At 43.9% G+C, this 14064-nt stretch overlaps 1 protein-coding gene across 1 annotated transcript; it reads left to right on the top strand.

Moving 5' to 3' along the window:
* The first annotated feature begins 257 nt into the window (after positions 1 to 257).
* ICOSLG (inducible T cell costimulator ligand) lies at positions 258 to 12304 on the top strand. Its single transcript, XM_018084395.2, has 7 exons — positions 258 to 339; positions 3635 to 3675; positions 5473 to 5832; positions 6318 to 6596; positions 8192 to 8359; positions 9481 to 9516; positions 12167 to 12304. Exons 1-7 carry the CDS (start codon positions 326 to 328, stop codon positions 12175 to 12177), a joined length of 909 nt encoding a protein of 302 aa, XP_017939884.1. The 5' UTR covers positions 258 to 325; the 3' UTR covers positions 12178 to 12304.
* Positions 12305 to 14064: the final 1760 nt, after the last annotated feature.

Genomic DNA, 14064 nt, shown 5'->3' with positions numbered 1-14064 from the left:
TGACTCCCCAGTCCTCCCCGGTAGCTCCAGAGACGGCAGTGAGGGGCACAGGCGGGATTCCGCAGGACCGGGAGCTCCAGCCAAGCGGTCCCGGCGAGGCTCTGGGAAAGGGTCGGTGGGGATGGGCCAGTGCCCGAGACCCTCCGCATCGCCAGTGCCGGGGGTCCCAGGTTTGCACAGCCCTGGCCGTGACCCGGCTCCGAGCGCACGGAGACGGAAATCCCCGGCGGGAGGAGGCGTGGAGAGAGAAAGGAGAACGGCCCACGGCGGGCAGCTGCCGGCTTGGCTTAGCTCAGCTCAGCTCTGCTCAGCTCAGCTCCGCACGATGAAGCCGCGAGGGTGAGTAGTGACCCCGGGCCGCGGAAAAAGGGGACCTGCCGCCCCCCTCATTCATCGCTGGGGCACGGGGGGAACTCCCCGGCTGGCTCCGGGACAGGGATGCGCATCCCCCTTTTAGGGAAACCCGAGCTTCGCTGCTGCAGCGGGCAGGGAAAGCGCTGGCGCGGGTGGGCTGCTTTACTGGAGTCAGGGGCGAGGGGAACACTCCTGATCCCTGGACAGCGGTTGCGACGATAAAAGCTCCTGGAGGCAGCTCCCGTCCCCCGGCGGGTCCCGCGACGCTCCCGGTTCTCGGAGCCGCGGGACCGGAGCCGAGGGGTTGAGGATGTTCCCAGAACCTCCTTCCCCTGTTAGCCGGGCTGGAACCCCTTGTCTCTCCGCGTTCGAGGGCTACAGGCAATTAACGGGCATTTTATGGAGATTTTTAGCCGAAAGTGAACTATGGGAGATGACTCAGCTGAGTTTTTATTGCCCAGGTTGGCGTTTCTTTAGGGCAAGTGTTAGAAGAGCTCCGCAGGTAACTTATTTGGGGCACCTGCTGATGCGAGAAGAGCCGTGTCGCTACAAGGGTAGGGGGTAAAGTGGATCTCAAGGGGGTAAAGTGGATCTCAAATGGTTGTTGTAACTGAAAGCATCGGGACATCTTTTGCCTGGCAGGGTTGTGCCAGAGCAGCAACCTTCCATGGCTCTAAGATGAGCAGTGATGGAAAAAATGTTGGTAGGAAGAATGATCTCATCAAATAAGAATGTATGAAAAGGGAACTGCAACTTTCTCCTGTTTCATATGGCATTTTAAAAAAAAATTGCAGAAGAGGGAAGGTGTGGGAAAGACTTGAGAAAGGATAAAATAAAGTTAAAATATCTTTTAAAAATCAGAGAAAACCTAAGAAACTTACTGGAGCTCACTGCTAGTGTGGGGGACACAGGAGCTGGGTGTACATAGAGGACAAAACAGAGGTTTTGCTGCAGGCAAGAGCATTTCTCCCTTTTTCCAATAGAAGCTGGGAATTAATGCTATTCCAGAGGAACACGGTGGGTTGACACTGCCCCCACACAACCACAGCTGCAACCTCCTCCAAGTAAGAGGATGAGATCTGTCCAATCTTGGCTGTGCATCATTATCAAAACAAGAAATCAAGATCTGCTTTGTGTACATACATATGAGAATCGGTTCTGGCTGACTATTGGAATGTTTGTTGACATTAGCAAAAGCCTACTATGGGAAATTCCCTAAGGAGTCCCTTAAAGATAAGTCAGTTACTTTCTGTATTTCATTCAAATGAGTTGCTATATCCATAATTTCCATGTGGGTGGGGATTGATAAAACAAGCACAGGATTAAGAAAGATTAAAGACTACATTAAACGGAGGTTATCAAGACAGATCTCTAGAAGCCTGGCACAAAAGTGATGACTCCTGCACTGTATAAAAATACAACAGGAATACAATACAAAGCCATGTGCAGAAGCCACCAAAAGTCACTGACAGAGACAGAGCAGAGCAGAGCTGCCTCTCTGGAATGTTTAGGTACGATTACTTAGGAGAGTTCCTTTAAGCCTGATGGCAGATTCACTAAAATAAGTAATAGAGCAGAAATGTTCTACACTGGTCATCCACTTAAACATTTGAAACCTCATCTATGAAACTGTTTCAAAGGACACAGAAAAGAAAAATGAAGTGTTTCCTTCATATAAAAGAAATACAGTTCATAGTGCTTCTCCCCAAAACTTTCTCCATCTCAGTCTCTGGAGATGGGGCTTCAAGTGGAGGTAGATTTTGTGTCAGGAATGTTCTGTGCTTTCTCCATGGGAAGCCAAATATGTTTGGGGGGATTATAACTTTGAGGGAGGCAGGTGGGAATTAGAAACACTCCTCCACAGCAGAGGAGCCCCACGGTGTGCCTGGGGAAGCTGGTAGGAGTAAAGCTGGGCAGAAGCGATGCTGTGCCTGGGAAGTGGATTATGAATTCTTATGCTTGGCTGGACAAAGGAGCAGAAGCTGTGGGGAAAGGGCAGAAAGCTTGGAAGAGAGAGAGAAGGGATGTTGTAAAGCATAGCTGATGGGGAAAAGCAAGGTGAGAAATGGCTGCTGGGGAAGTGAGCTTAGGGCTTGGAGGGAGGAGAGTCAGGGTTGGGAGGGAAGGCAGTGAGCGATCTGGGTGGAAGATCCTGGAGCTCAATCCTGGCTGGACATGGACTGCTGGAGGCAGCTCTACCCATTGTCCCCAACCCTTGGCTCAGTGTTGGACCTGGCTGAGGGTTGAGAACAACTGAGGAAAGGAGCTGTACCCAAGTAGTGTGGCCTCACAGTCCTACTTGCTTGCAAGAGTGAGCTGGGCAAACCAGCAACGAGCCAGTGCTCGTGTCCCTCTGCCCATCAGCTCAGCTTTGCAACCTTATTGTACCTGGGGCAATATCAAGGTGGGCAACTGCAGCCAGAAAAGTCTCATTGCAAAACCTTTCCAGCATTCCAAAACCTTTCCTTTCCCTTCCCACAGCACTCTGGAGGAAGGAGAGAACAATGTGTAACTAGGCATGGTGGTGAAAGGCTACTTTAAAGTAACTCCTAAGAAAGTGCTGCGCATTTATCTTCCTTAAAGCCCTGTGGGATGACAGTTAAGTCACTTGGACTTTGTAGACAGGTTAAACTGGGTTTTCCTATAGCATCTATCTCCTATAACACCCTGGGGTAACTCCTGCATAGATTTGCCCCTCCTGAGTAATCAAACACACCGAATTCTTTCCAGCAAAACCTTTGCACTCCACTCCAGTGCTCTCCACTATCAGCACGTTTCCTGTTTACACATTTTTACTGAGTGCACAAACCGGTGGGCAATGTGGTCAGCTGCTCTTTGACCTTTACCCAGACAAAACCATAACTCCCTGAGTTTCAGCAAAAGTATGAAAAACCTAGGTTTCGACCTGGGCATCCACTGTCCTTCCCAGTGATCCAGATAGCCTCCAGGGCCTGTTTGTCCGTCTTTGTCCCATTTGTCAATCCAGTTTGTTTTTCACAAAAGAGACAGGCACAATACCAGCTTCATGCCCTCTGCTCTGATTCCAATATTAGTGCATTTTGCTGCTATTCATGGCCTTGGCCACCTACCCACAGTTATGAACAGAAGTTTTGCAGCTGTCAAAAATGCAAATAATTAATGGGGCATTACACAGTAGCAGTACCTAATTTACCTACTTCTGCCACTGTACTAAAACAATCAATATTGGGTTTATTGCTTATTTAAACAAGAGAGACTCTAAAGTCAATCATGTAACGCTCTTGTTTGCTTTTATTTTTAGTTATGGATTTCTGTTACTGCTCCTACATCTTCTGAGAGCTGGTAAGTGCAGAACACTTCAGTTAAAAACTAAGCTTCCCTCCCTTTATTGTGTTTATTATGTTTGGCCAAATACACAAAGCAGTTGTAAAATGCACAATATAATCATCTGCCTGTTTTCAGCAAGATACTTAAACATTCCTCAGTGTGAAATGTTTCTCTGACGTGCATCAGGGAAAGATGGAACAATCAATTTTTATCAGTTTCACTGCAGAGAACAGCGAGGGACCTCATGGATGCTCTTGCTCAGATTGCTTTGCTTGCTTCAGAGATATCCCTGCTTACATATCTCTGCCAACAAAAGGCCTTCGAAGTGGACTAATAAGGGCTGTTGATAAGCAGATCTAACGTGCCTGGATACTCATGACTAGAATTATACATCACAGTGTCCAGCACCCAACAGTAGTAAGTCTTTTACTGCAGTTCCAAAATATCCCTTGCAAAACGAAGGTAGGGTTAAGCGACATCACCTGGTGATATTTAAGTGTTTTTAGAGTTGTCTCTCCTCAGTTCCTGCTTAATCATTGAGAAGGACCTCAAAAAAAATCATCAAGGAAACTCCCTGGCCCCAACATCAAGACAAACTGTACCAGCTTCAGTCTCAGTAGGTGCCAGCTGGCCTCTTCTTGCAGAACACCAGTGGTGGAGGTTACCTCATCTTCCCTGGGTGCCATTCTCCTGCTACTGAAGGGGGTTTCCCGGAGTCTGAGCCACAGCATCTGTGTTGCAGTTCAAGCCTGTAACTTCTTGTCTGACTCCTTGGAGGATAAGGGCCTGGAAAACATCCCACCTTCCTCCCTGCAATCTGCTTCATTGGTGTTTTAAAGCCAGGGTGCCCAACTCAGAGGTGTAAATGAGCTATTTCTGAGTTCAGTGCACCCTCACAAACAGAGGTCCCCCTTTAATATTGATGCCTCCCTCCCACCTCACCATGCCCTGTTTCCGCATTTCCAAACCTTCAGTCCTATCATCTTTCTTTCCCAAATCATCCACCCACATAATCCCTTCCCCCAGATGTAATCTCTGCCATTCAACCCCATGCCTGACCCCCTCTCACCCCCCTGCCTGACACAACACATACACTGCTTTGCTGTCAGCAACCAGTTGCACCGAGGAGGTTTTGGCCAGGAGGAGAGGCTGCCTTTCTCCAGTCTGGAAGGCAGGAAAAGTGTTCTGAAAGCCAAATAAGTTCTGAAAGCCACCTACCTCAAGTGACCCTTAAGTTTTAAATGTCTAATGGATGTGTCACTGGAGGCATCTGGCCAGGCTGTTTTGCCATCTGTATGTGTTTATTGAGAGGGTGTCACCGATAGTAGCAACTAAATGTGATTTCTATGGCATTCCTGCTTTGAGAAACACTACTTTTAGTCCCCTTCTTAATTTTTTGGGTGTCAAAATAATGGTAGCACTCTTTTTCTCATCAGTGTTTCCCTTTCTCGTGATTTACCTCGTGTTACTTGGAATTTTTCTTAATTAAAAAAAACCTCCAAGTGATTATTAAAGCATTAGGGCTTGAATATGTGTCTGCAGTCAGTGGGCAAAGTGCAACATGTGAATATCCATGGGGCTGGGAATGCTTAAGACTGGTTGGTCCTCAGAGAAATGGTCCCTTTGGACAATATACAGAAAAATGGATGTGGAGAGAATTAGCCACTGGCAAGTCATGTGGTAGGAATGACTATGAAGTGAGCACACACACACCTGTTATAAATACTAATACTGGAGTCTGTGTGTACTTGAAAATAATGACCCTTTTTCCACATAACCTCCCTTATTTCTCTCTCTCTTTTGATCCTGCAGTTATTGCACTAGAGAAGAAGAATGTCATCAGTAAACTCGGAGACAACGCTACACTAAGTTGTATTTTTGACAAAAGAGACTTGCAATTAAAAAATCTACGGGTATATTGGCAAATCGCCGATCAAGTGAAGTGTTCAGTTGTGCATGCACTGGTCTCTGGTCAAGACAACTACAGCAATCAGTGTATTCATTTTAAAAACAGGACTCAATTATTCTGGGACAGGTTGGAAAATGGTGATTTTTCTCTACTACTACTTAATGTCAGCCAGAGTGATAAACATACATACAAATGTATAGTACAGGAGAAAAAAGAATTTCCCAAAGTGGTTCACCAGGCAGAAGTGGTTCTCAGTTTAGCAGGTAAGAACTTGTGTCACTTACACATATTTGCCCAAATTCTCATTTCAGTTTTTCAAATTCATGCTATTTCTATATTGTATTTAAGCACACCCTTGGAAACATACTTCAGCCCTTTGCTGAAATGATGTGTGCTTAACTTAAATATTACAGACAGGGAATCTAAACCTGGGAGAATACCTGTAACAACTGTTTACCCAGTGTGTGTTTCTTTTCCTCTTGTTTTTCATTAATATTAAGACTCTTGCATGTGACTGGGTGACAGCAGCTTAAGAAGCTGCTTTCTTCCTCTGGGTTTGGCTTTAGCTTTCTGCCCTTCCAGTAATTCTCTCAGCTCTCTGGGCTGAGAGAACCTGCAGGTGTTTCCCTTTCAAGTTATGAAGGCCATGTGAAACCCAGAAGTTCTGCTTCAGAGCCCACGTCAGAATTTTGTCTTCTCAATGTGTTTCAAAGTATCAGCGACTGTTTCTTCTTCTCCTACTCTCCAGCTAGTTACAGCCAACCAATACTCAGCGGACCAATAAGAAACAGTACTGGAGAGGAGGTGACTTTCAGCTGCAGGTCTGGCAATGGATACCCAAAGCCCAATGTTTATTGGATAAATAAAATGAACAACAGTCTCCTGAACGCATCATCGCTGGAGATCATCTCCCACGCCGACGGCACCTACAGCGTTTTCAGCACCCTGACGGTGAAAGCCACTTCCAACATGCAAATAGAGTGCTCCATAGAAAATGAAATGCTGCAGGAAAATCTATCAGCCAACTGTAAGTCCCTTCATGCTGCTTCATGTTTTCTAGATAGCAGGAACATCAACCCACAGTGCATCTCTGTCCGTAGATACACACTAACAAGGCCTATGTGTTAATTTAGTAGTTCCAAGAGGTGCTCTGAGAAGAGCTCAGGTTTTGTTTCAAGCTAATTATGCCTAGCCATGCATTTTTATGTTTACTTCTTTCACACTGAAGTGAATACCCCATAAAGTGTGTGATGACAACAGCTCTGAGGAGCTCTTGCATGCCGGGCAGTCACTGTGCTTTACTCTTTGGTCCCTCGGGAATATGCTGACTTGGGGAATTAAGTTATTTTTCAAGGGCCACCGTACAGCAGATCCATGCTTTCTGACTGCCTACCCAACTGCTTTGCAGACTCATAGTTACTTTTTACTCTGCCTAGTTTCAAAGTTCAGTTTTCAGTCTCCAAAACTCAATTCATTACAGTGCACTATTTAAAGCAGGCCTGCAGAAATGTGGGTAATGTCAGCTGAATAGAACAATACACCTAACAGCACAAGTATAATATGCTATTTATTGCTGATGTGAGTCATCAATAGTAAAAGCAAGTATTTAGCACTCAACTCTTCACAAAATCAGAAAGCTATTAAAAAGAAACAAACAAACAAACAAACTATAAAGTTAGAGCTATAATACCACTGCTGAAGGTCATTATTTCAAACAAAACTGTGTAGAGAAGCTGTATGGAGTGGGAAGGCTTACCTGGAGGTGGCTCTGTGCTCTCACTGCAATTCCTGGTCCTACCTCCAGCTACCCCTTTCTCTCACAGGTTTCTGCACTCTGGTGCAAGGAGGTTGGACTGTTTGCATAACTGTAGCTGGATACCCACAACTTGTGTACCTGAACACTCCAAGGAATCACATACTCTGGACTTAACAACACTGATCCCACAAACATAGGCAAACTACATAAACTATTTCCAGGAACAAAAACTATGCACACGAGCAAAAGTTGCACAGTAGAGTGTTTAAATGATGATATACCATGCTGTCATCCCAAATTAAAGGAAAACTGAGTAACCTTGTCATTAGTTTCCTAATGGCATTCTGTCATATTGTCTTCTGGGGGAAAAGACCTTCATATTACCAGTTTCTGTTTGTTTTTAAAAGCACATGACACTTGAAATAGTTAAGGGATGTGATTTAAAACCCTCAGTTTGCAGCAGTAGGTGAAGATTCTCTGTTAATTTCAGGGAAAGAGGTTTTCACTCACTTTTCTGAATACATTCAGATTTACATTATAGATTCTGTATAGATTTATTTTTAACTGAGTCTAAGTACAAGCCCAAACATAAAGTCTCTCAAGGCTGGCAGGAAAGAACAAAAAAGAAGAAAGAAGGATGGATGCAGTGTGATGAAAGGGAAGAGTAAACTGGTATTGTATTATTGGACATTATTAGCTGGAGATGTGCCTTGCTCAGAAGAAATCACCAGTATCACAGTGATACATATAGCACAAATATTTAATCCCTCAGAATTTTTTTATATATGAAAATTTGGTGAAATATTTGCCTGGTATGAAATGTGAACATTTACACCTTATTACATCCCCTTTCTATTTTATTCTAGACACGGAGCAGAAGCAAAGCAATGGTTCTAGCACAGAAAACCTAGGGAAAAAAGGAAGACTTGCTCAAGCAGCTGGCATCATTTGCATTGTCATTCTGATAGGCCTTCTAGCTGTTTTAATCTGCTGGCTGTGGAGACGGAGGTCCTCCCATCTGGTGTCCTATACAGGTAATGAGACACTTCATTTGCACGACCAAATGTCTTAAGAATTCTTTTTCACTTACAAATATACTTCATGCTATCCATTGTGTCACTGGTAGGTACGACTAAGCTGCCTGTGCACAGGGAAATGCACCTGCAGGAAACTGTGCTGTTTTCAAAAACCTGTGGGGCCCTGGGGACGACACATAGCACCCCAGGGCATGTTATTCTTTATGGTTTTCTGCTCTTGTGCCTGAGCCTCACAGGAGTTAGCTGCTGGATGTGAGAGTAACTCAGACTTTGTGCCTGTTCAGGCCATAGTTTGTCACCTGTGATCCCTGCAGGGATCTGTTTCTGGACAGATGGAGGGGATACTCCTCCATGGAATAGAACTGGGTTCAGTAGCTTGCTCTGCTTAGCACACTCTGAAGCAGAAATCAGAGCATAATCCAATCCTGAGAGCTTTAGAGTCACTGGCTGGAAAATTAAGGGTCAGGATCCCACCAGGATCAAGCGGATTTCTACAGAAATATAGCTTGTCTCATTGTCACACATGTACTCTTGTGTTGCTGCATGACATCAATGCTTGGCCTAACAGAACAAAAGGGAGCTCTAAAAGAGGTCTTGTGAACCAGACTGAGTCTGCCAAGCTATCTGAGTACTTGCTGTAAGCTACTTTGCAGCTGTACAGGAGCTAACACCTGAGAAAAGGGAGCAGGGACAACCAGACTTTTCATGGACAAGGACAATCCTCGTTTCCAATCCATACCCTCTTCCTCCATGCTAGTAAGCCTGCGTGTCTCAGAAAAGAGCAGGAGAAAGCAGGGTAGTGATCTTGTCCAGCATCTGCAGCAGCTGTTCTAGAAGTCATGTCCTTCGCTCAGAAACAACCCAAGGAGGGTGCAGGACTCTGTCCCAAGACATGGAGCAGGGCTATTACCTCATTATTTTATTATCCAAATCTGTCCTTCCTGAAATAGTAACCTATATTGTAAGACAATGGAGTAAGGACTGCATTTTACTCTTCAAAGAGCATTTAGCACATTGAACCCTCAGCATTGGTGGATGTTGCTTAATATTAATCTCATTTGGATAAACACTATAGTTATCTACCCTACATGCTTAAACCTGTGAATTTGTTTCAATAGATGTCCCACCAAATGAATACAAAGAAGGACCCAACCGTAAGTATTAAAAATATATTACTGTATTTGTCTCAAGAGTGACTTAACTTCAAAGCTTTGGTACCCAAGTTTAGCACAAAGCCTTTAGATTAGACTTGTTGGATGTTATAACTCAAGCATGTAAAGTAGGAGCCCTACTTCTTCTGTCAGCCTTTTCCTCAAGGTCTGTAAGTGTTGACAAAGGCAGCCTGAGAGTCTTAGTTCCCAAAAGTTCCTTCAACAGTTCAGGCCAAAGGACATGACAAATCAACAGGGAACATGGAGCATACAGGCTGAAGCCACCCTCCCTTCTTGTTCTACAACTATGCCAAAGCTTCATTGCCACAAACTTGGAAAATCTATCTTAAATGCTGATTTTTGAGTCTGGACAACACTGACCATTTATCATTTCATATCACTACAGTGCATATCACCAACTGGTTGTTCCCTGCCTTTTTAGGCACAATATCCTAGAAGGTTTTTAACTGGGATACAGGAACATAATTTTCTTTATGTCTATGAACCTGAGCCTTTATACACCCAACTAAAATAAAATACTAAGCACTCTCCTAGAAAAAAATTACACAGTTCAGACCTTCAGCATGTTCATATTTTTTATAAGCAATAATGCAATATTGCAGGCCAGCTGGTTTACAAATTCATTTACCACTTATAGTGGGAGAAAAATAAAAATAGGGCAAAAAATGAAGATAGATTTGGAAAAACAAACTCAGAACAGGGGATTTTGAGAGTACAGAGAGGTTGAAATATCTGCCTTTGGTAGTTTCTACTTGAGCAAATGACTGTTGCCTGTGTCTCTGCAGAACAGGCAGAAAATACTGTGATTCCACCAAAGCTGTAATAGTTAAAGCATAGTTTGCTGTAGCAGATGCTGTGAATGTACCCAATTCATAGTATCAAGCAGAAGCAATATAACCCCATAAATTAAAAAAATTTCTCAGGAACTTCTTTTGTGGTCATGGAAACTGGGTTAATGGTCAGTTATTTTCCAGACCGCAGCCTGATCCCCAACATTTGTGTTTACTAAACAATGAAAGGCATTGCACTGTTTCCAGCAGAGCATAATGTAGAGAGGAGGATGGATTTTCTCCTTAAAATAAAGAGAGTTTCTCATTTTGTTCCTGTGGACTACATTAACATACATTAACATAACACAAACAGTTCATTTAAGGTCAACTTCCTTTACAGACTGACTTATAGAAGGCCCTACTTATACAAGGGCCTTGACTTTGCTCATAAATAGAAAAATCTCTGTGACGTAAGTAAGAGTAAATATTTGTCTTATTTTGAAGGCTGCTGTAGCACGATTTGTTCATTAAGAACAAAGCAAAGACACTTGCCTTCCAGACACTACCTTTTCCTTGGCATGTCTCTGCACCATTTGTGGAAGAGGAGGTGGGACAGCAGCTTTGGTGGCTCACTGCAATCAGCTGTCCCACCATCTTCTGGGCATCCTAATTTAAGGGCAACTTGGACCAATACCAGAGAAATGAGAATGATTTAGGGATGTGATGGAAGATTGGTTATGTTTGTTTAGGCTGATTAAGGACACGATAAACAAACCTCTTCAGAGAGTCCTTAGAGAGGATGGGACAAGTTATTTGTTGTGCTAACTCAGCTGACACAGCACTTAAGGTCCAACAGATTTAAACAAAGGAGACTTAAGCTGGATTTTAGGAAGAAATGTGTAATGGTAGTTGAGCACTGAGATGGAGAGTTTGTTCAGGCTGTCAAGCCTCCATCTCTCCCAAGTTGTTGCTATTCTGTTTCTTTTTTTTTTTTTTTTTTAACAAAAGAGAAAACTAGTATCTGTCAGAAATTATTTAGTAATATAGCTGGTACTACCCTGGGGAAAAAAGATGGCTCTTGGAGAAACTCCAGCCTAATTCAGTCATCATTTCATATTCTCAAGCAGGCTGTGTGTGGTAGATGGGGAATAAGGCACTGTGGAGGTGCACCCAGGGGGATGCTCTGCCATGCATTTTGCTTTTCAGTACTGATGGGAATGTGCTTCTGGTGGTTTCACTTTATGAAGAAAGTCAGATTGCTTCATGGGCAGTGGGAATCCCAAATACTGCAAACCAAAAAGAGATTACTGAAACTAGCTTTTCTGTTAAAAGGCGGGGGGAAAAGGGTTGGAAACTGTGAGGAAGGCAGGTTGTAAAGAAGAGTAATTCCATCCTGGTGGGGTTAGTCTCTCCAGACACCCATTATAGAGTGGGGTAGAGTGCTCTGGAACAATTCTGACCTGGTCTCTGGAGGGATCCCCTCACTTCCTTAGAGGAGCCTCGGGAAGCCGTTTTCCCTTGACCACAGACAGAATTTGTGCTTCTCATTCTCTGAAACCCAAGGTGACACTGGTATCCCCTCACAAGGGAGGAGGATGTTAGTAGGAGTGCCCTTTTTTGCATTTGCAGAGAGAGGCACTTCCAGGTTGTGGAACAAGGACAGAAGGCCCCCAGTTTCTTGGGTACCCGGGCAGAGACAGGGCTTCACCCCAGCCAGTTCTCTCTCAGCAGCATGAATACCTCTTTTCCATAGCTTTGTTCCACTGATTACATAGAAAAAACAATGCTAGGACATGATTATTTTGTGGAGAGTTTTTTTCTATTTTTTTTTTCTCTGAAAAGAAATTGTTCTGTTTTTACAGTGCCTGCCTAAATGGAAAGTCTGCCAACAATTTGGGCAGCTGGAGATGTGTCAAGAGAAGCATCACTCCCTGTCTCAATGGCAGCACTGTTTGTAATACAACTGAGAGATTTCTGCCAAGAGAGATGGCAAAAAAAAAGCCAACAAACCAAACCAAAACAAAAAAAGCTTCTCCAACACAAGAGACAGGAAAATCTGCTGGATTTTCATTTCAGCCACTGACTGTGTCCACACAGCAGTTGTGTGACCACTCCAGTTAACCACTTGGGACAGTCCTCTGTGACTGTCAGTGATTTGAGTACCTGCACTGAGGAATGCAGTAAGCCTGGGAATCAACTGTTCTGTGCCAGAGCACTGGAAATTGGTGACTGTCCAGTCTCTCATCATCATCTTTGAGGATTTTGCTGGGAGCAGAAGCAGCCACCTTTCAGGAGCATGGGAAGTTCCTGCTGTGTCACCTCACCTGATGACTACTGGATGTGAAGAAAGGAAGCTAAAATAAATAAAACCAAAGGACTCTGCAAAGTGAGAATTGTAACTAACCCTTTCCATGTTTCTCTGTCTACAGTACGTCCTTTTCATTGTCTGGTTTCACCAGCTGCATGTTATTGTGTACAGAACTAGGCAGAACGCTTTGACCCAGGCCTCCAAAACTGATGGGATTAAGCACTGAATGTTTTAACATAAGAGTGCCTTCTTTAAATGCACTTGATAGCAACATTTTGTTTTTTACCAAATATTCCACCAAAAAGGGGATTTCCACTTTTTACAGGAGTCAGAGCATACCGTGTGAAAGAACAGGCTGTGGAATTCTGACCAACTAAAAATAGTGCTTTATGTTATGTTAATGTTGGGTTACCTGGACTTACCCTTTTCGGGATGAAACAAAAACCATGGTCAAGTTCTGCTTGATTCAACCGAATCTTTATTTAAGCACACTCCTGCGGCTTCAGATCTTCCTTTCAGGGAGGATTTTAAACTGAAGTTTTTAAACTGTTCCTCTGCTTGTGTCTCATCCCTCCACCTACCCAACAACAACAACAACAACAACAACAACAAAAACAAAAAAACAACCAACAAAAAAAACAGAACAAAACAAAACAGAAGTGCTGTCAGGCTGTTGTCCATGAATGTCCAGAAAGCCAAGAACTGCAGTTTCCTTATGCCAGTGCATGTGCCTTGCTGTTTCAGCCCCCAAGAGAAACTGGCTGCCGCAAACTTTGCTGATGGTATGAGGTTTTGAAGGAGGAGGAATCTATATTTGCTCACTTGCCCAGGTGGGACAGTTTCATCACAGGGGGATAGAGGTTACAATTTTAGACTGAGTTCTGGAATTACTCAGCTTCCCCTGCACTGGTTACTAGACAAAAATTGTACCATTTTTGTGAATAAGTCACAGCCTTGTTTGCCCTTGTTCTGTGTGTGGGAGGCACTCTGGTGTCAACTGCGAGCTGGGACATTGATTTTTCATATCAAGATCAGCTGTCAAGTCCCAGCCAAGTGAAAATTTTGTTGTCCTGTTCTCCCATCACGTGGAACCGGAATCATCAGGCAATAGTGCAGCAGTTAGCTTTTGTCGAAGCAATACCCCCAAGGAGGCTCCAAGCTGGATAGCTGTGCTTCTCTCACATCCATGAGAGGTGTTAGATATTTTCTGAGTCCAGATATAGTCTTCAGTGAACCATAAAGGGAACCTGCTTGAAGAAAGCTTGCAGGACCTTAAAAATGTGAATAACACCCGTGTAGATGTGCAGGGTAACCATTTCCTAGTGGTTCAGTAAGAAGTCCTGTGGACCTTTCCTTGCTATCTATCACATGAAGTTGTTTTGTGCAGTCTCTTTGGTGCTGCTGTAACTGACAGAAGCCTTCTTCCTAAACAGTTTTCCAACTTTTATAACT

Source organism: Manacus vitellinus, unplaced genomic scaffold, assembly GCF_001715985.3.
Source record: "Manacus vitellinus isolate BGI_N305 unplaced genomic scaffold, ASM171598v3 scaffold_7_pilon, whole genome shotgun sequence".
Classification (NCBI taxonomy): Eukaryota; Metazoa; Chordata; class Aves; order Passeriformes; family Pipridae; genus Manacus; species Manacus vitellinus.
Note: the sequence above shows the minus strand (reverse complement) of the source record. Positions and strands in the feature narration are given on the sequence as shown.

Coding starts and splice junctions, on each gene's coding strand:
- ICOSLG (XM_018084395.2), top strand. Junction 6,597..8,191: donor GGAAAATCTATCAGCCAACT/GTAAGTCCCTTC, acceptor ATTTTATTCTAG/ACACGGAGCAGAAGCAAAGC. Junction 8,360..9,480: donor CCATCTGGTGTCCTATACAG/GTAATGAGACAC, acceptor TTGTTTCAATAG/ATGTCCCACCAAATGAATAC.